A 22,488-nucleotide genomic window follows, 5' to 3' on the forward strand; every position below is an offset into this window, starting at 1 on the left:
ATCTATATTTTATAAACACATACCAGCTTAGCCTTTGTTTTGTGAGAGCTGAAACCGTCTTTAACGCCTTCTCTCTCATGCAGCATTCCATGACTAGATGAATTACCATTTGATTGTCTTTTACCCCATTCTTACTTTTTTATAGTGCTTGAATAATAACTTTTTGACTTTTTTTTTTAACTTAGAAAAGATGCTTATTAAAAGTATTTTAAAAGTTTAGACACATATAAAACATGGAGCCAGGTGTGGGGTGCATACTTCTAATTCCAGCAATGCCAGAGGCTGAGGCAGTAGGATTGGTAGTTTGGGGTCAGCCTGGGCAATTTGAGAAGATCCTGTCTCAAAATAAAATACAAAAAGGACTGGGCACTTGCTTAGCATGCTCAAGAGCCCCGGGTTCAATTCCTAGTATCATAGAATTTCTTATAGAAGTCTACCTTCCATATTAAATTTTGGATGTTCAAAGTTGTAGTTATTTTTTTTTAACATCTGTAAGATGAGATCATCCTGTGTATTTCACTTTGTGCCCTCCTTTATTAGCTTAATTTCTGGTTATTTAATGGTAGAAAGTTTGCAGGTAGATAGAAGAATGTATTTGGGAAAGTGGGACGAGGGCTGACTGGATAGAACCATTCTCATCTTTCTTATATTTGGATACCTTAGTGGACATAAATAAAACTTATCTCAAACATAAGTCATCTTCCATTAATTTGGTTAATCCAGTGATTGAAATTGATGGATGGTGAATTGGTTACTGCTTTGATTTTTTAATGGCTGAGTATATATACTTAAGGGAATTAGCCACATAAATTTCCTACTTGAACCAATGTTCTCATGTAGTGGTTAGTTGCTCAGTACATAGTGATTACACATATGACATTTTTTGTTAAAATGGTCAAAGAATAATGGAAGTCAAGACCTAGAAATTAGACCAGAAACCCTGCAACTGCTAGAAGAAAAAGTAGGTCCAACACTCCAGTATTTCAGCAGAGAAATGACAGGCACGAAGCAACTCAGATCCTGTCTCTAAATATAATACAAATAGGGCTCGGGATGTAGCTCAGTGATCAAGTGCCCCTGAGTTCAATCCCCTAGTTCCCCCCATCCGCCCCCAAAAAGCTTCTGCACAGCAAAGAAAACAAGCATGAAGAGAGAGCCTACAGAATGGAGAACATCTTTGCCACCTGCTTCTAAGATAGGGCAGTTAATATTCTGAATATACAAAGAACTAAGAAAACTTAGCACCAAAAACAAAGCAAAAAACAAAACAAAACAACAAAACCTACAAATAAGCCAATCAATAAATGGGCAAAAGAATTAAATAGACATTTCTCAAAAGAAGAAATAAAATTGGCCAAAAAATGTTAAAAAAATATTCAACATCTCTTGCTAGAGAGCAATCAGGGAAATGCAAATCAAAATTACACTAAGATTTTATCTTACTCCAGTCAGAATGGCAATTATCAAGAATATGAACAGTACATGCTGGTGAGGTTGTCGGGGAAAGGTACACTCAGACGTTGCTGGTGCACCTGCAAATTAGTACAATAACTCTGGAAAGTAGAATGGAAATTCCTCAGAAAACTACAAATGGAACCATCATATGATTTAGCTAGCCCACTCCTCAATTTATATCCAAAAGATTTAAAATCAGCATATTACAGTGATACAGCCACATCAATGTTTATGGCAGCACAATTCATAAAAGCCAAGCCATAGAGTCAACCTGGTGCCCTTCAGCAGATGAATGGATAAAGAAGAAGTGGTCTGTACACACTATGGAGTATTTCTCAGCTATAAAGAAGAAGGACATTATGGGACTTGCTGATAAATGGATGGAACTGGAGACCATCATGCTAAATGAAACAAGCCAGTTCCCAAAAGTCAGAGGGTAATTGTTTTCTCTGATATGTGGAAGCTAATCCAAAATAAGGGGAGAAGGCGGCAACAACAACAAAAAAATAAAACGGGACAAAAAGGGGAAGAGGGAATTTCATCAAAAGAGAGGAAGGATCAGGAGAGTAGATGAAGGGGATTGAGGAAGAGAAAGAAGGGACAGGAAAAGGGAAGAACAGGGCATGAATCTGACCGACATTTCTAATATGCACACATGGATGTGGCATGGTGGGTCCCAGCATCCGTGTATCCATAGGACACTAATAAAAGGAAAAAGAAGTAGACTTTACTTAAAATTAAGTAAAGATTGAATTGACTGAATTGGGATTGATGGAGTGTGGAGGGTGAGTGCTGGGGACTAAACTGGAGCAGGGTGGACACCATGCTGTTGTGATTATGTCAGGGTGTATTCTGGTGTTGGATATTACTAATAATAAAACTGGAAAATCTGTAATACTATAAGGATAGGAATGGAGTGTGAAGAGATTAATTATCGATTAAATTGAATGCTTAAGATTTTAAGCTTTAGGTGCTTTATCATATATAAGAATTACAATATAAAATAATCAATTACTGTTATTCTTCTCTCCTACAACAGGATCCTTCTCTTTCTCTGTTCTTTCTGGAAAAGTCATGGTTCGTGAAATCTATTACATCACAGAAGACATGTCTATTAGGTAACACCATTTAAAAAGGACTCAAAACATGAAATATTGTAAAAATGTTCTGTTTACAATGTTTTATTTAATATGACTTCTTCAAGTAAGCCAAAGGTTAAAATCATTTTCTTGAGTTAGGTGTGGTGGAATGTGCCTGTAGTCCCAGCTGCTCAGAAGGCTGAGGTAGGAGGATCATATGAGCCCAGGAGATTGAGAGCAGCCAATGCAATACAGAGACCCTATCTCAAAAAAATCATACTTGATGAATTGATCTTTTAAAATGGTTCTGTCATTGGATTAATTTAGCTATATTTTATTTAGAGACAGGGTCTCCCTGAGTTGCTTAGGGCCTTGCTAAGTTGCTGAGGCTGGCTTTGAACTCACTGTCCTCCTGCCTCAGCTTCTGGAGCCACTGGGATCACAGTTGTGCGCCACCACGTCTGGCTGCCTAACCATTTCTGATGTAGAATTCCTGGTGGTTATTTGTAATAAAATACAAAGTTCAGAGATGTTGACCATCCATTATCAACATTGGTCATTAAAGTCTTGTCCATTTTTAGCTCCTCTTTAGAGATAAGCTCATAGAATTATTTAGCATTTGTTACAACTCTAATTTTACTTTTAAGAAATACAAATCTGAACGTAATAGGAAATTGTAATGTTTGTAATCTCCTCTTCCATAAGCCTTGAAGAAAGGCCTGCATCCTTTTTGTACCTCTTAGTATTTGTTACTTAGATATTGAAAATTTGGCATTTATTAAGAGGTGCTAGGATTTGTCAGTACTCCTCTCCTGCCTCACTTAAAGCTGTAGGAAGCAGCTTCTGTGCAATTCTAAAATATTTCCAAATCAGAAGAAAGAAAAGAAAAGGAAAGAGGTTATGAGTACATGCTTTTGGAGCATGAGGTAATAGATCATTTATAGAAATGAAGAAGTATCTTTAAAAGTTTCCCTTTAGTGTGCTAATATCATATCCCCTTTTAAAATTTGGCTTATCTATTTAATTTTTATATTTAAAAAATATTATTTAAAATGCAATAATTTTTAGCACTTCATTTTCCTGTTACATATAATGTAGTATTTACACTTTACCCTATTAGAACAATTTCAAAATAATACATATGTGATAAATATATATAATTTTTGTCAGTAAAGAATTTTCAAGAAGAATTCCCTCCCTAATTTAGAGCTACATATGTCTCTTTTCCTTTTTTAACTGGAAGGCTATAAAATATTTTGTTCAGAAAAAAAGATGTCTATTTATGTATGCTAGTACTCTTTTGAGAATTTTGTTTTTTCTTTGTTTTCAAAGTCTACCTAATTTAGAAATGAGTTAAGTAAATCGCTACTTCTCATTTTTGTAATCTACTTTTCTTAGAATTCAAGATGGATTTATCATTTTTCGATGGTGGAAAATGTATAACCCCAAGCAGAAACAACATGGTAAGTGTTCATTTTTCCAGTGTTTAAAATTTTCAGTCACAGCAAAATTTTCATTTACAGATATTTAAATATTGCACATCTTATAATGGATGTTTATAAGAGCAGCAATGTTTAGAGAACTCAGTTTTACCTCTGATTCATTGAAAATTTGTCGGTAGCTTTCCTGCCGCCTGCTTATGTCCAGTAACTTGAACCTACTGTTCCTGCAGGGTTACCCTGTACCCACGCGTCTAGCCTTCCCTCCTGTTCTGTCTGTGGACCTAGTGCGCCTTGACACCATCCCCTCAGCTCCTGTGGCTTTGGTCATTCTACCCCACCTGCCACTGGTTCTGACTCCTCAGTGAGCCTATGGTGAAGAGAGGGGCAGTGCAGGCCCCAGGCTGCACTGGGCTTGCTCTCGCCATCAGAGTTTGCTTCCAAGCCATCTTTTGTGTTCTGGAACAGCTCCTGTCTTTGCCCCAAGCCTCTTTCTACATTAACTGTACAAGTGGCTTTAAGGAGAGTAAGCCCTGTCTTTATTTTCTAGAATTGTGCTTCTCAGACTTTCGATCTCAGAAACGCTTTACATTCATCTAAATAATTGAGGATTCCAAAGCACTTAACTTATGTGAGTTCTGTCTGTCTGTATTTACTGCATTAAAAATTAAGCTGATTATTTTAGAAATACTTTTTATTCATTGAGAATATTGATATCCATTATATATTAAAAACATAATTTATGAAAATAACTTCCAAAACCAAAAAATAATTTAATAGCATTGTTTTATGCTTTTCAGATATTTCTCCTGTATTTTGTACTAGGGATTGAACTCATGGCCTCATGTATGCTAGACAGGTACTCCACCACTGAGCTACATCCTCAGCCATTTTTTAAATGTTTAAATTTTGAAACAGGGTCTTACTAAGTTGCTGAGACCTGCATTGAACTATGATTCTCCTGCCTCAGCCTCCCAGGTAGCTGGGATTACAAATGTGCCTGTACTTGTCTCTCTAATGTTCCACTGAATAGAAGACAACTGGAATTTCACCTCTGCGTCTGTATTCATTCTGTTGAAGTGCCGTCTGTCCTATACCCTTTGGAAAAACTCTACTATCCACTCATGGGAAAATGTGAAATAGTCAAATCTGGATAATATATAATCGATAATATATAATATATATTATATAATCTATAATAATGGATATAGTTTGAACACTTTGGACCTCTGGAAAGGGGTCTGGGGATTCCACCAAAGGCCTCATACTTTTGAGAACTAATGTTCTCGAAAATTGTAGGTGGGGCGTCATAGCATAGGGTCTGAAAAGGATATTAAAAAGATTTTTAACAAAATCTGCCTTTTGTTCCTTACCAGGATCATCTGTGTTTCTTGCACTTGATCATGTTGAGATTCTGAGTCCATTTTTTTCCCTCCCTGTGGTTCTGGGGATCAAACCAGGGCCTGGTGCATACTAGGCAGGTGCTTTACCGTGGAACTCTGCCTCCATGTCAGGATTCTGAAATGAGGGTTAGATTCTCCATTTCATTTTGGAACTTTCCAATTAAATGTTGATTTTTTTGATTTTTGGTGGGCTCACCTAGGCATTTTACCATCATTTATAACTTTATTTCTACAATAAAATAGGTTTAAAATTGTAAAAGTTTATGTGCTTTTCACAAGTTTGAGCCAGCCTAAATTCCTTTAGATTTCACTGTTTGTCCTTTTGACATTACTCCCTTCCCCATGTGACTCCTGCACCCCCTTATATAGTGTGTGTGTGTGTGTGTGTGTGTATATGTGTATGTATGATACACTCTTTCTTGATGAGGTTGGCATGAAGGGTTGGTGTTTGGCATCTGTAGAATTAATGAAATCACAATGATTAGAAATTAGAATAATGGCCAGGCTTCACGTTTGGGAAAAGTTTTTAACAGCTGGAGTTGTTCATTAGATAAGTTTGAACTGATATTTAAGTTTTATCCTATGGAAAAGTATTGTGAGGGCATTTGAAATGGCCTTTTGCAGTTTCCCATCTGTCATTTAGAATGCTGTCTGTAATCAGAAGTCTTTAGACTGGGATTTGAGATTATCTGTTATTCAAGTAGCATTATAACCACGTCTTCATAATTGCCGCAAACATTCTCAGGGGGAAAATTGTTCTTTTTGTCAATATGTTTGTGTACTGGGAATCTTAAGTTTTGTCTTTTTATAAATATGAATAACATTCTAAATGTTGACACATTTTTCTACGTTATTATCCATGCAAGTTTTGTGGAGAAAATATTCTTGATTGTTTTTGTATTTTATTTGGCTGTAAGCCATAAAGGTAGCATTTAAGTAAAGGTATGCTACAGATTTGCTTATAATGCATAGGTGGTTAAAAATCTTTCCTAGGAGCCAAGTCTGTTTGATTCGTCCCAACTTTTGACCCATCCACTTGATAGTGAGATGACCTAGTGTGTCTACCTCTGATGCAGTTTGTAAAGTCTATCTAGTTTGTTCCTTAGAAATGGGTTTACTTTAGGATTGTATTTTTCTGTTAGTCTTGCAGTACATTGGTTATATAATTTGCTCTTTTGACTTAAACTTCTTGTTTTTATGTTTCATTAACATAAGCTATGTTGTTAACAGATTACAGTGTAGCTGAACAAAAATCCTCTTTGTTTATATAACTGGTTTATGATTTTAAAAGAAAAATGTAACTTCTTGCATATTAGGAATTTTATGCTAAATTATTTTCAGTGTTCATGTGAAGGAAGAAAGCTTTAGAGGAATGAGGAAGTTGGGAAGTAGAGGAAGAGGCCCTCTGGGCCTGCTGTCTCCCCGTGCACTTTTATCCCAGGATTCCAGAGAACAAAGTTTCAAAAACACTTGATTTTAAAGCCTCTTGTCAGTTTGGAAATTGCCTAATCGTTTCAAAACCCTTTGTTTTGCAGATTAAGAAGTAGAAATTCCTGTGATTATAAATTGTAGTGCTAGAATAAAAACCTTGTTCTGCTCACTTTGAGTCTAATTCTCCTTATATTATTAAGCTGTGTGTGTGTGTGTGTGTGTGTGTGTGTGTGTTTTGTGGTGCTAGGGATCTTGTTATACACCAGCCATAAAAACATTCTTGCCAATAAGGTCTAAGTAGTTTGGGAATTCTCATCACAAACAGCGATTGTAATGTATGAGAGGAATGAAGACATTCACATTATCCAGAGGCCACCGAAAGTTTGAAGGATAAGCTTAATGGGATTGCTTGCTATAGAGTTTTCATAGCTAATACATAACAAATCTCTGTTTTTCTTTTTTGTGTTTTTGGTGGTGCTGGGCATTGAATCCAGAGCCTTTCTGCTGGAAAGTGGTTCTTTTTCAGCCCTGAGAACTACAATCTTATATCATTTACAAATATTTTTTAAAGAAAGTAGTTAACCTCATTTTATCATGAAGTGTTACATCTTCTTAGAGGGGATTGCTCTTTATCAGAATATGTGAATGAGGTCAAGAGTAACTGACTGAAGTTCTTTATAAAAGAGATAGTTTTTGACAGAAATCTTTAATAGATATTTATTTTGTTTTCATTTTATTGATTATTCTCTTATGTTGAGGGAAGAATTAAAAAATAGGAATGAGAAAGTGGGTGCTGCTCAGATCTGTTTGGAGTAGATATCCCTAAACAACCATAATTAAAGGGGAGTGGAGTGGGAGTGTGGGTGGAGGAACATCACTGAGCATTATCTTAAACATTTCCAGCTTTGAGTTGTCACACAAGATTGTGGCAGGGGGCAGAGTGGGAGGTAGAAGGCTGTTGGGAGTGCCCGTGCCTAGCAGCATGATGGTGTTGGCAGTGAGGAGGGAGCACCAGACCAGTGTGGTGGTAGGGAATCGCAGGTGCAGTGGCTGGTGTGACTTGTGGTGCTTAGGAATGAATCAGCATGTGATTGACTGTGGTGCTGAAGGAGCAATAGAGAAAGGTTTGGAGGAATGTCTTGAGGCAGGCAGGTGCTTAGCTCCTTTCAGAAGTCATGGCAAAGCGCAGTCACAGCTTCCAGTCACACACTGGGGGTTAGTCCCCAGAGCTCAGCTACTGCCCTCCTGGCCTGGCTGCTCCCACCCTCCTGGCCTGCTGTTGGCGTTTCCTCAGTGTCTTCAGTTCTTTTTGTTACTCTTTAAATGTTAGCATAGCTTTGAAGTTTTGAATCTTTCCGTTCTGTATCTGTTATTGTCCATAATTCAGGGCAGAAATGTTGTAAGTTTTTAACATTTTTATGTTTTTAAAGAATATTTGAATTGTTTTGATTTGATTGTTATTTTTCTGTTTACCAGTGGTTTCCAGTGGTGTCTATTTTACAGTGATGTTAGGGGTTGACCGGCTCTGTCAGCTGTCCCTTTCTTAGCTTCAAATTACTTGTCACACATAGTCTTACCCATTTCATAACATTAAGCCTTGTGTACATCAAAAGTAGCAGAGCTGTGATGGAAACAGTCAAACAAGTTTTTCCTTTAAGTTTTTCTTTATTGTGTGGTTGACAGATTCTTATTGTATGTATTTATAGGGTACAAAATGACCTTATTAACTTTGAATACAATGTGGAATGATAAAATTAAGCTAATTAACTTAAACATTTAATATTTTGTGGCAAGAGTATTTGAAACTTATTCATAGCTGTTCTGAAATGTACACTACTCATTGTTTAATTGTACTCACCACACAATACAATTTATCTTAAAAAAAATCAATTTTATTCCTTCTGCATAACTGAGGCTCTATATTTGTCATCTTGTACCCGCCCCCATTGTCCAGTGTCTGGTAACCAACATTCTGCTTTCTACTTCTTTGAGTTCAGTTCTAGATTTAACATAGAAGTGAGAACAGACAGTATTTGCTTTCTCTTTGTTGGTGTATTCATTTAGCACGGTCTCCATTTCCACCCATGGCTGTCACAAATGACAGAATTTTTTCCTTTTTTAAGGCTGGCTAGTATTCCACTGTATGTGTGTTCCACACCTTCTTCACTCATTCACCACCTGGTGGATGGTTAGATCATTTCCGCATCTTGACTGTTGTGGATGGTGCTGCAGTGAGGGTAGGAGCACAGACATCTCTCTGATGCACTAATTTCAGGAATATTGGAGTTTCTGGGTCATGTGGTAATTCTGTGTTTACTTTTTGAGGAACCCTCCCTACATTTTCTCAAGAGGCTGCCCTCATTTTTATCCCACCAGTGGTATACAGGAGTTCCCTTTCTCCACACCCTTGCCAGCAGGGTTTTCTTCTGTCTTTTGAGGGTAGCCATTCTAACTGGTGTCAGGTGACATCTCTTGTAGATTCCCTTTGTGTGTCCCTGATGGTTCCTGATGTTGGGCATTGCGTCTTGTATTGATTAGCAAGTCGGGTCCTTTGAGAAGTGTCTGTTTGGGTTCCTTGCCCTTTTCTGAATCAGATTGTTTCCTTATTACTGGGCAGTGAGAGTCCTTTACCACAGGTGCCTGGGGTCCTTCCTGTTCTGAGCACTCTCTCTCTCTGTGGTCTCTTGTGGCCAGAACCATGCTGTTGCAGATACTATTACTTTTTAGAGTAGTTTGAAACCAAATAGTAGATGTCTCCCAATTTGTTCTTTTTGTTCATAATTTCCTTGGCAATTTTTTTTATGGTTTCATATGAACTTTAGGATCATTTTTCCTGTGTCTATGAAAATTAATGTTTAGACTTTTGATAAGAATTCATTGAATCTGTAGATTTTTTTTGGAAAGTAAGGAGAGTTTAACAGTGTTCTTCTAATTCATAAACATGGAATATCTTTCCATTTATTTGTCATCTTTGACTTTTTTCATTGATGTTTCACAATTTTTATTGTACAAGTGTTTTGTCTCTGGCTAAATTCATTCTTAAGTATTCGGTTTTAAGGGCTGGGTTGTGCCTCAGTGGTAGAGTGCTTGCCTCGTACATTGAGGCACTGGATTTGATACTCAGCACCACATAAAAATGAATAAACAAAATAAAGATAGTGTTTATGTGTAACTAAAAAATATTTTTAAAAAAGTATTCAGTTTTTAAGCTATTGTAAATGGGATCGTTCTTTTGAATGTTTCTTATTAGCATAGAGAAATGCTTCTGATTTCTGTATGATAATTTTTTATCTTGCAACTTACTGAATTTATCAGTACTGTAGTTTTTTTTGTAAAAATCTTGAGGGTTTTTTAAAAATTTAATTTCTAAATTCATTTCATCAGCAAACATTTTCCTTCTCTTTCCTTATTTCTATGGCAAGAACTTTAGTACTTTGTTGCATAGAAATGGTGGGAGTGGTATCCTTGTCTTGTTGTGGATCTTAGAGGACAGGGTTCCAGTTTTTCACTGTTGAGTTAATGTTAGCTTTGGGCTTATTATATATTTCATGTGCTTCTTGAGGAAATCCTGCTATGAAGGTCAGTATTCTTAACAACAAGCTGTCAAAGGTAAAGACATAATGCCAAGTAGCAATGTAGGAATGAACAGTTTGGTATAAATACCTTATTAATCTTGCATCATTCAGGAACAGAATTTAGAATAAAGTATATAGAGGAATGAGCAGGCTGCAAACTAAACTTTTAATAATAGCTGGATAATATTAGATTGTATATAATTATATGTAACATAATGGTGGGCTGTACTTATTATAGTCTAGAAGTTATTTCTTACTGCTTAAGGGTAGATCCATGTGCTTTGATGATTCACCAAGTACTTAGAGATGGTTTACATTTCTTAGTGGAAAATTTAGTAGCCTTGTTGGGGCACATACTGAATGGAACAGATGGCCGCCCTGCCTTTCTAGGAGATAGGTGGGGCTGGTTTTCATTAGGGAGTTTTAGAATTGCTCCATTAGAAGAAAAGTGTGGTATTCAGTTGCCTAAGTCTATACCATAGAGCTTGTGTGGGAACATTTCAGGGAGTCATTTAGATATTTAGGTTGTTCAGAATAGCCCTATTTTCAGGGTAGTTGATTTTAAGCCATTATTTTGGAAAATAATGAAGTATCAGGACCAGTTAGTTGATCTTAGCCTGTGATGATGCATCATAGTGTTTAAATGACTGTGGACCTGGATAAATAGTTGTACATCTTTCTTTCTTTTTCTTTCTTTCTTTTTTTTTTTGGTGCTAGGGATTGAACCCAGGGCCTTATGTATGTGAGGCAAGCACTCTACCAGCTGAGCTCTATCCCCAGCCCCCATATATTTTTCTTAATGAGAAGGAATTCTTAAATTAAGACGTGAAAGGATAGCTGACTGGGTACAATGGTGCATGTCTGTGAGCCCAGCAACTTGGGAGGCTGATGCAGGAGGATCACAAGTTTGAGGCCAGCTTTGCAAATTAGCATGGCCCTATCTTGAAATAAAATAAAAAGGGCTGAGTGGTAGCTCAGTGTAGAGTGCCGTGTTCAAGCCCATGTACACAAAAAAACCAAAAATAAACTACAATGGTAAAAACAAAAAAAAGGATGCCTCTTTCTGTTGTTTTATTTTGTAGACGTTTTAGCCTAATAAGATCTAATACTTTTAAAATTTGTTACATTTGAATCTTATTTGTTGAATAAATTAAATAAATAAAAAACCCTGAGCAGTTTTTAAAAGGTCAGCAGACTGTTTTGTCTTTGGATTAAATATCAATTCTATTCCAAGGCTGTTTGGCAGCATTTCTGTACCTTAGCTTTTGCTTTTTTTTTTTTTTTAATTACAAACAGCATGTGTCTCTATTACATAATTAAATAGCTGTCTTTTTATTCTTTGGAAAATGAGATATTTCAGTGGGTTATTTGCCTAAGAGAGTTGTGTGATTTTATAACATTGATCTGTTTTTTTCCTTAAATTTAACTGCTTAAGTCAAGACTTTTTGTGTGTATATCCTTTAGTATTTAGGAATTTTATTTATCAAATATTTTTTGGGGGCCCATTATGTGATGCCATCATGTTACATGATAGGAAATCCGAGAAGATTTTTGTTTTCAAGGTAGATCACCCTAGCCTTGTAATGTAGGGATGAGATTTCAAAGAGGTAATTGGATCTTTTTTAATAAAAATTTTAATGTAAATTTTTATATATATATGACAGCAGAATGCATTACACTTCTTATTACATATATAGAGCACAGTTTTCCATATCTCTGGCTGTATACATCATATATTCACACCAATTAGTGTCTTCATACGTGTACTTTGGGTAATAATGATCATCCCATTCCACCATCATTAATTACTCCATGCCTCCTCCCTTCCCTTCCTCCCCCTCTGCCCTATCTAGAGTTCGTCTGTTCCTTCCATGCTCCTGCTCCCTATCCCACTATGAGTCATTCTCCTTGTATCAAAGAAAACATTCGGCATTTGGTTTTATTCTCATAGATGAGAAAAATGAGGCCTTAGGTCACAGCATCAGTAAATGATCATATATTCCTTTTACTGTTTATTTACCTCTTTATTTAGTTCTGGAGAATCATTGCAAACATCCCCAACTTACTGTTTTTAAAAGAGCTGTGTGTTTGTGTGTGTACTTAGGCATGTGTGCATGTTCCTAAGTGGGAGATGCATGCCTTTGGAAGAAGTGGTGGTCAGTCTGTGAGGGTACATGCACCCTGCTGGGGTCATGCTCTTGCTGTTCTGGGATGGTGCCCTGTTTGTCGTGGGCCTTTGTGTTCATCTGTGAGAATGGAGCTGAGTGCGCTGGTAGTTGCAAATGTACATGGCAGGCTCTGTGAGAGTATGTGCATGTGTGTGCTTGTCTGTTAGTTTCTGAGTCTGCACATGAGTATACCGTGTGTACTTGCCCACTCTGTGCAAGAAAGCCTCTGAACATGTGTTCTTTTCTCTGTGTTTCTGTCTGTGTGGGTATCTTCAGACACCCTGTCTCTGCATCTCTCTGTGATATTGGGGTAGTATTGGGGGGCTGGAGAGGGCATTTCCAAGTAGAATACTCCTGGATGGCAGGAAGCCTGGTACATTGACAGAAAAGGTCCTGGGAAGAGACCCTGCAGAAAACAGCAGCCATGTCAGCTTGGAGAGCAGTCAAGCTTGGAGATCTGATTTGTTGTTTAATTGTACAGCTCTATGGCTGGAATATTACTAATGCAATATAACAAACAAAAAAGGTGTGATGTCAACTCAGGGAAATGTTTCTTTAAAATATAAGACCAAAGGGTACATTATAAATATTGAGGAACTTGCTATTTGATACTTCCCAAAGTGAATTTTTGAAGGAAAAGAGTGATCTCTAGACCACTTGAAGCGGTTCAGTACAATTTACATTTTGCTCAGTCTTATTTAAAATTTCCAAGCCCATTTTAAATTCAGTGATTCAACAAATATTAATTGAGTATCTCCTATGTACCAGAGACTATTTTAGACACCAGGGATATAATAGTGAATTTAACAGGGGGGGGGGGAACTTCTCTAGTAGAATTTACATTCCAGTAGAAGAAGTGACAATATATGACAAACAATGTTAAAAAGAAGCAAGAAAAACGTGGTAAGGAATGCTGATGGCATCTTGCAGTGTTTTGGTATTCAGTACTTAGTGTACATCAGTGTGCCGTACATAACACATTAAAAAATTGATACACTTATCTCTGTGCACTCTTTTAGTAAATTAATGGTGCTCTTTTCTTATTCCTGTTTCATTAAAAGGAGGGAGTCTTGTGCATGTACAGCAAATTAGAGGTGAAATGGAGAGTAATACTGTTTCTATTTTATAATCCCCGTTTGCTTATTCATCACTGCTGTTCCAGTTAGGGGAATCTGGGTTCTTAATTGTCCTCATTGCTGCTTCTCCATCTTGTCCACTGCCCTTCAGAGCACATTCTTAATGATCAGGTCATTCTGGGATTGTTAGTAAACTGTCCTGTGAGTAAATTTGAAAACAAATGATGTAAATGAGTTTTGAGGTAAAGTTCGGTTATATATAAATTTGAAGAATTTTTTAATCATTCCTACTTATATAGGTCTATTTGGGAATAAATTATAATATTCTATTTGTTGGGTTTTATACATTGTCAGATCTATTTGTTGGCATTTTGTTTTGCTTAGGAGTATGATGCATAAGAAGGTGCTTCATTTTTCTTTGTGAGCTTTTGTGTACTAAGCCTTTTGTGTACTAAGCCTTGTTCTAGGGACTGAGAATCCAGCAGTGGGAAGAGTAAGTCCTGTCCTTGTCAGAGCTGGCTTAATTCAAGTTGGGAGGATTATGATAATAAGTAAGTGGCATATATAGCATCAAAGAGTGCAGGAGGGGAGTACAGCAGAGGAGAAAATACAAAGCTCATGAGCCCCTGGGTGGGAGTGCTGACTGTCAGGAAGTGCTGCTTGATAGGGAAGCCATGGTGGGCTTTGTGGTCGAGCCCAGTTGAGGAGAAGCACGCAGGGAGGCAGGGAAAGAGCCTTTAGAGTAGAAGGCAGCACAGGGAGTCAGGACCGTGGATCCTTAGCATTCTATGATCACTTAGGAGATGTGGGGTTGTCATAAGATGGGAAAGCCACAGGAAAATTTGGGAGCAGAGAGGACAGAATAATCTTAGGATTTAAAAACTCTGGCTAGTGTGTTAGGTTTAGGTGTGAGGGAGCAAGGCAGAAGAGGGCCGCTAGCAGGGCTAGTGAACTAGGTGAGCGAGACAGGGGCAGAGAGTGGCTGCATTCTGGACATAGGCTGAAAGAAAAGCTGGCCGACCAGAGTGGCTGGTGATCTCTGAGCATCGAAGGAGACAGGCAAGGTGTTGGGACCCCAGCAAGAGAACCCACTGGCTGCTGATAGGAGGGGGTATGCGAGATAGTCAGGTGTGTGCGGGTGTGAGGAACCTGTGAAGCAGAATTGGAGATGTTGAGTCGGTCTGCTGCTGGGCTCTTGGCCTGGCATCTGAGGAAGGGTTTGAACCTAGTGGGTGATGGAGTTTGATTTACTTGCTTAAAAATGTGTGATGTCATTCATTGTTCTCAAGCAGTGTACGTACTGATCTTTTTATTTCAACAAATTTGACATACAGCAAGTACTGGGATGAAATGCTTGATGTGATTTAGGGGTTGGCTTGGCTGTTAGTCCTGTGGTAAATCTGAAGAAGTAGGAGGACCATAGGTCAAAGAACTACTTAAGAAATTACTGGGAAATTCCAGCTCCTGAGCATTAGTTTCTTGAAGGGTTGGGTTTGTCATGTTTTCCTCGGTTGTTCTAGGAAGTGATGAAATAACCTAGATTGGAGTACAGGTAATAGGATCACTGTCTGGAAAAGAGCGTTGCTGCTTCCTTTTCCTTAGTTTATTTTAAAAACAAGTGGTATATTATTTTTAATTCGTTAGTTTAAAATCTAAATTTATTTCAGTATTTGGCATGTCATATATCTTTTGCAATAGCTTCCAGAAGTCATTATTTTTGGTGAAGCTTGGTATTTTTGAAGGGTGGGCCCCCCTTTTTAAGTCACTACTTCACCTGCTTAAACTGAAAGTCCATGACAGCTCACTGAGTTTCAAAATTGAATGTTTCTGACTGGTCATCTTATTTCAGTTTTTAGTTGAACTTGGTAGAGGCAAAAAAGGATGAAGAGTAAAAATCATGTCTCAGAAAATGTGCCTGATTTTCTTTCAGAACAAGGAATCGTTGTCTGTGGTACTTTTCTCCTGACATTCTTCATTTGATTTGCGATACACTGCTTTCAGCAGAAAACAGTGCCATCCATCACGGTATAGGCAGACTCATTAATTAAAACAGGTTGAGTACTCCAATCGGAAAACCTAGAATTGGAAATGCTCCAGAGTCTGGAAAGTTCTGAGCACTGACATGAAGTCCTGACCTCAAGTGGTGGGTTTCAGTCAAGTGCAGATGCACAAAGTATTGTCTAAAATCGCCTCCAGGCTGTTTTTATAAGGTGAAAATTAAACAAAGGAATTTTGTGTTTGGATGTGGGTCCCAGCTCACATTTATTTCTCATATATTCGCAAATATCCCCAGATCTGGAAAAATCCAGAAGCCAAAACACTTTGTCTCAAGCATTTAGGGTAAGGGATACTCCATCTGTTGTTGTTGAGACTTAATGTAATTATGTCTTTTATTTGAGAAGGTTATTGCTCAGTCTTATCATTCAGAAAATGTTCTAGTTTTGTGTGGTTTTTGAAAAAATTTATGAAAAATTCTAGTTCTTATGCAAAAATTCAAATACTAATGTGACATTTAAATGTATTCAGAATTATTTACTATGTATATTTTAATATAAAATGGCTATATAAGGGCAGCTTTACTCCGTAAGTGGCACTTTATTTTTCTTAGGATAAACTCTTTAAATTTTGTCACTATATAACCAGAATCTAGAAACTTAGTTGTTCATAAAGTATTAAATTATAACAATGATATCAGCATTTTTCTTTCTGTTGCTGTTGTTTTGTATTTTAATATGTGTTTCTGTGTTATAGAGTGATACTTAAAACAATAATTTGAGTTACTTCAACTGTGAAAAAAAATTAGACTAAAATTGTTAAAAATTTAACTGAAATCTTTTTTTGTAATTGGTATCTTTAGATCCAAAGGCAGAAACCAGATTATACATCACAGTTAATGATTTTGAATTTCATGTCTACAACCGTTCGGATCTTTATGGACACCTTCAAGAGTTGTTTGGTTTGGAGCCAACAATAATTCCACCTAAGAAAGATGATGATAAAACCCGGGAAAATGGGAGAACAAGAACCCAGTCCAAAATTGAAAGGTTCAAAATCATACTTGAATTTTACCAATTTCTAGCATTTAAACCTTTGCCTTTATTAGAATGTCATTGGTACTGTTCACCTAGACACAATCTAATCTTTCTTTTTAATTTAACTAAAAACTTTTTGTTTTTTAAAATAATTATCTAATCATTGCAAATTAAAATAATACAGAATTATATAATGTCAAAAAAGTTGTTTCCCTACAAATCGTTTCTACTTCACTCCATATTAAAAACTACTGATATTAATTTTTTATGATTTTGAGTTCATTTACATGAATGTTTAAGGTACATATGCAAATATTTGACTTTTTTGGGGTGAGTTTCTGAAAATCTATGTTTCCCATATAGTGTGTGTAGTTTGCTTGTACTTCTCCATATCTGTATATATAAGTCCATTTTGTTTTGCCTGCTGGCCACTCATTGTATACTGGGAAGTGCACAGCTGATGTTAATAAAGTATATCTGAGGGAGTATCCTTCAGGTATTTAAGCTTTTCTTGGTCTTAGTTTTTTTCTTCTCTTTAGAGTTAAAGTAAAAACAGAATCTCAAGACCCTGCATCTTCATGGCGATCACTTATTCCAGTCATAAAAGTCAATGTGAGCACAGTAAGTAAATTGTGTTATAGTTAAATGTTTGGTGGGTTCAAAACATAGAACGTTTTATTTTTGCAAATATAACTTTCATTTCTCTAAGTTGTGAAAGAATTTTAGCACCAATACTGTTTTAGGATAAGTTTCTTAGATTGTAAAGCTTATTTATTTATAAGTGTTTAAACTAGTTTGAACTTCACTTTAAATTTCTTCAAATACTGGTATACATTGACCAGCAGAATGATTTAAATAGCATATAGTGCTGAGCTGGAATCATTTACTTGTTCCTTAAAAATGTTTGCTGTTAGGTCAGCTTAATGGAGAAAAAATGTGTAATATATGTCTTTTTATGTACTTTTTTTAGGGACGTTTGGCCTTTGGAAATCATTATCAACCTCAGACTCTGTGCATCAACTTTGATGATGCTTTCTTAACTTACACCACAAAACCACCTTCAAGTCACCTTGACCAATTCATGCATATTGTGAAAGGAAAGCTTGAAAATGTTCGAGTCATGCTTGTTCCTAGTCCAAGATATGTTGGTCTTCAAAATGATGAGTAAGAAAGCCTGATGGAAATAGTAACTTCTTTTGAACTAAGATGGGCATCACCTGGAATCTTCAGTGATCCTTATTTTCTTGCTATAGTTGTGTGATAATAGCTATATTTCTCAGTCTCCTAAACAGTGAACAAGTGATCTTCCTTGTGGAATCAATGGATATGCTGTCTAGCAGTAACGTGTGCATTCAGATATGCTTCTGTATGCCTATAGCTATAGCTCTTCTCCTTCTCTCTGTAGTTTGGAAATTTATTTTGGGCAGTTAAGCCCTGATGTTTGTATAAGAAATGTACATTACAGGTGGATTTTTCTTTTCAGAAGGCATGGATAAATAAATTGAAGAGATTGAAGTACCAATTTTGAGTTAGTGAATGTTGAAAATGAATCAGAATTACTCTTGAAAAATTGGTCAAGTTAGGGTGGTGCGGTTTTGAGACCCATATGACACTTACATCCCAAATTGTTTTTTATCTAGTTTTTGAGGTGTGATTTTGTATTATTCAGTGAAAAGTAGCAGTGTGTATTTAAGAGACATGTTGTGTGGATGTAGCACACTAGACCCACCTCACAGTGGTGAGATGCCCATCCTAGACTGGACTGGTCCCTGAGGAAACAGCAGACTCATGACTCCTGCCTGACGCCAGGCCATATATCCATAGATGGGATGATGGGCTTTTAGGACCTTTGTTTTTTCTCAGCCTCTCTTTGTTTTTGTGCAGGAGCCTTTGGATGAATGTGTGTGGTTTAAGTGTTTATGGGTAGAGTTCCACTGTAGTGCCTCAGCGTTTATCCTTTTATTTTTTGTGCATAGGCAATATGCAGTCTTATAAGGTTACAAGAAACACAGTTATTCCTTTTAGTTCTTACTCTTGACCTCCTTGCTATTACATTTCCCAAGAACTATCTAAAATGATAGAGAGAAGGTTTTTCCTTTTCTAATCCCAGGTGGCCATGGGTCTGCCTGGCCGTGCTTTTCAAGATCATGGATTTGGTTAAACCTCTTCTGGAGTGCAATCAAGTCTGTGTTTTGGGGTACAGGTATAATACTGAATAAATCTGGATTTTTTCAAACCCCAAGTTACTGGAGAGTGAGATCAGAAAGTGTTCTGCTATTAGTAACTTGTGTAAAGAGGTTTAAAAGTATATTTTACATTATTCAAAAGTGTGGAGAGTCATTAATTTTTTTGATTTAATACATATTTAGAAGAAAATTTAGTTTGTATATATTATCAATGATTGAGAAGTTAATTTTGATGAAAAAGATAGATATTATAGTATGTGACAGAAGTTGTTAAAGTTTGTGGGAAATTGAAGATAGAGAAGCATTCATTCAGAGTTAAGTTCAAGGTATTTGCTTTAAATTTATTTCAAGCTGTTCAACTAAATATTCTTAGAAATAAGCAATATTAAGTTGTTATTTTTATTATTTTTTCTTATTTCATGTTTCTGAATGATTACAGCTTATTCTGATAAATCACATGATATTTTGTGTTTGTTTTTAATAGCAATGATTTTAATTTTTTATTTCAAATGAAAACTGTAATTTTTTTTCCCCCTCTTGAGCTACCAGTAATTTACCAATACATTTTCAGGGTCAATTTTATTATTTACCATAATATAGCATGTACCTGGGAACAGTTATTTGGATAATTGTATAGGTGAAGGATATTTTTCCCTTTTTAAGATGGTTCTTGGGTGTGCTTTCCATTTTTCACCTTTTACCACCATTAAGTAGGATATTGAACGTTTTGCTTTTTGGAGGTGTATTCAGCTTGCCCTCACCTCTGCTTCTTATAGACCACCAAGACTGATGGGAGAAGGCTTTGTGGTGATGCAGTCCAACGATGTCGACATCTATTACTACATGGATGAGCCAGGTACTGTGTTTTTGCGAGTATGTTTCATAGTGACAGTTCTCTTCTGTGGAATGTACATATCTGATAATCTTTCTAATCTTCTTTCTTAGGGTATTAAAGGGATCAATAAAATGATAAATGTGGTTATGGGAATGTCTCTAAAAATATGTGTCATTTCTTAGAAGTGTTTTAGACTAAAGAGAACAACATAGCATGTTACTTCAGACTCTGCTTTCATCCATAGACTTCAGCAATTTAGAATGCAGGCAGCCTCTAGTGAAGACCTTGAGGGGGTGCTGTTATAAGTAGGTAGTTTGTCTAAGGATTGAAAAATCAGAATCTTGCCTAGTGACTGTGCTTTGTAGGTGGCTTCCGTGCTTCCATTTGATAAAAGCTAAATGCTATATCTTTTTTTAATGTATATATATATTTTAATTGTAGATGGACACAATAACTTTATTTTATTTATTTTTATGTGGTTCTGAAGATTGAATCCAGGGCCTCAATGTGTGAGGCGAGCGCTCTACCACTGAGCCACAACCACAGCCCCAGTGCTAGATCTTTTAAAGCCCTTTTTTGTACTTCAGCTTTTCTGACCTTTCAGGGGTTTTTAAGGCTCTGGGACTTTCTGGTCTCTTGAGCTGATGTGGGCTCTGATGGTGCAGAAGCAGGGTGGGTGCCTGCAGGGAAGCTGCAGCTCCCTGTCCTGTTAGCCGGCCTTGCAGTTTCTGCTGCCACACTCTCCCAGACAGAAGACTGGCTGATCTGGTAGAGCTTCCCTCGATGAAGCAGTAAAAATTATTAGTTTTATCAAATATTGACCCTTGACTAGAGTCGTCTTAATATTTGGTACGATACAGTGGGTTAAACACAAAGCACTTCTGCCACATACCAGATATTCTGGTGTCTTGAAGAGAAGCATGTATGTGATGGAGTTGCACACCCAGTCATTTCCTTTTTACATGGAACACCGACTGATCTTGAAAGATGAATCAGAGACTTTGTTTTTGAGCTGACATGTGAAGTTAAAATATTGGAAAATTTAGGACTATTTGGCAATATCTCAATAATTAACAGCTTTCTAATGAAACTACCAGTGACACTAACAAGTGTGATTATAAAAATGTTTAAGAGTGAGTTTATCAACATTTGTGAAAGATCAGCGTGGTTATGTGAACTGCTGTTTTCCACATGACCAGTGTGTGCTTGTAAGGGTCATGTGTGGACAAGAGATGCATTCAGAATGCAACACCAGCATAAGACTGCCCAAAGTGCAGTGATCTGGTTTCAGATTACACATTGCGACTCATCTTTAAGAAGGTCTCACTTATTGAATTTTGCTGTCATGTCAAAGAAGAATATCATCCAGCATTAGGTGAAAAGTCTACTGAAATGCTGCTCCTTTTCTGAGTATATGTCTGTTGAGGCCAGGTTTTATTCAAGTCCTTCAACAGCAGATTGAATGCAGAAGCAGCTTTGAAAATCCACCTGATTTCTATTAAGCTAGACACTACAAAATGAAGAACAATACCAAATTTCTCACTAAATTATTTTGGTTTTGAAAATGTAGTTTTTCTTCATTAAAAATGAAATGAAAACTCCGATTTCATTAAAATAGTTATTTTTCATTTTCATACTATTTTTATTTAGTATTTTATTATGTTGATATATAGTGAGTTGATTTTTAAAATAAAATTACTTAATGTTTACAACAAAAATTTATTATTTTGAATAGAACCTTAAGTGGGCTTAACTTTAGTCTCCTTTGGGGATCCTTTTTGGGGTTCTTGATTTTTAAGAATGTAAAGAAAGGTTCCTGAAGCCAACACGTTTAGAACTGCTTATTTAAGGAAACTTCCTAATGGTCTTTTTAAGTAACTGCTTTTAAATTGTGTGTTTTGGAATACAGGACTTGTTCCAGAAGAAACAGAAGAAAGCATTGAAGGAGAAATAAGCAGTGAAGATTGCAAATTACAAGACTTACCTCCATGTTGGGGGCTCGATATAGTCTGTGGCAAAGGAACAGATTTTAATTATGGACCCTGGGCTGATAGGCAGAGGTACTTAAGTAAATTATATCTCTAATAAAGTCTTTCAAATGCATTGAAATAGTAGCTTATTTTTTTATGTGCTGTCTTATGATGGCAGAATAAATTGTCACTAAATATTTTGATCCAATAGTAACTTGTTTTATGGAGAAACCTCAAGCAAGTTGTCTCCAAAAGGAGGAACTCATTTATCAGAAAGATTCATTAACAGCATATTTATTCATTTCTTTGATTTTTCTTTTATATTTATTGAACAGTTTATTTATTAACTCTCTACTATGTAGCAGAGTAATAAAGAGATGGGGGTTTAAAAATAAAAGACATACATACACAGTTCAGTTTTAGTGGGGGAGGAGAAAGCAAGTTGTGTGAAGGGCTGTAAGTAAAGGGTCTTGAAGATGTGCCCAGGAAGGCACTGCATCTGTTCCCAGGGAGGCCGAAACTGATCACTGCCCACGGGGTAGCTTAACCGAAGCTTCTTTCTCACAGTTCTGGAGGCCAAAGGCTCTCCATCAAGGTGGTGGTGAGGCTGGTTCCTTCTGAGGACTGGGAGGGAAGGAGGTGCCCCTGGCCTTTCCCTGGGCTTGTAGATGGCTGCTTTCTCCTGGTGTCTTCATGTGGTCTCCCTTGTGTATGCTGGTGGCCAGACTTCCTCTTTTCATAGGGACACAAGCCATACTGCATCAGGATGTACCACAGTGGCCTCATTTTAATGCTATTATTCTCTAAAGACCCTTTCTCCAAACACAGCCCCGTTTTAG

The 22,488-nt window shown here is 36.7% G+C and overlaps 1 protein-coding gene across 9 annotated transcripts in view; it reads left to right on the top strand.

Moving 5' to 3' along the window:
• Positions 1 to 22,488, top strand: part of Bltp1 (bridge-like lipid transfer protein family member 1) — a 203,130-nt gene that overhangs the window by 20,324 nt on the left and 160,318 nt on the right. For all 9 annotated transcript variants that reach the window (XM_077803394.1, XM_077803388.1, XM_077803391.1 and 6 more), the window contains 7 exons: positions 2,495 to 2,573; positions 3,933 to 3,997; positions 16,484 to 16,670; positions 17,198 to 17,279; positions 17,629 to 17,822; positions 19,621 to 19,700; positions 21,589 to 21,739. In XM_077803394.1, the coding sequence (XP_077659520.1) occupies positions 2,495 to 2,573; positions 3,933 to 3,997; positions 16,484 to 16,670; positions 17,198 to 17,279; positions 17,629 to 17,822; positions 19,621 to 19,700; positions 21,589 to 21,739 (838 nt within the window). The remainder of the gene's footprint in view (positions 1 to 2,494; positions 2,574 to 3,932; positions 3,998 to 16,483; positions 16,671 to 17,197; positions 17,280 to 17,628; positions 17,823 to 19,620; positions 19,701 to 21,588; positions 21,740 to 22,488) is intronic.

The sequence above is a fragment of the Urocitellus parryii genome, chromosome 10, assembly GCF_045843805.1.
Source record: "Urocitellus parryii isolate mUroPar1 chromosome 10, mUroPar1.hap1, whole genome shotgun sequence".
Lineage (NCBI taxonomy): Eukaryota > Metazoa > Chordata > Mammalia > Rodentia > Sciuridae > Urocitellus > Urocitellus parryii.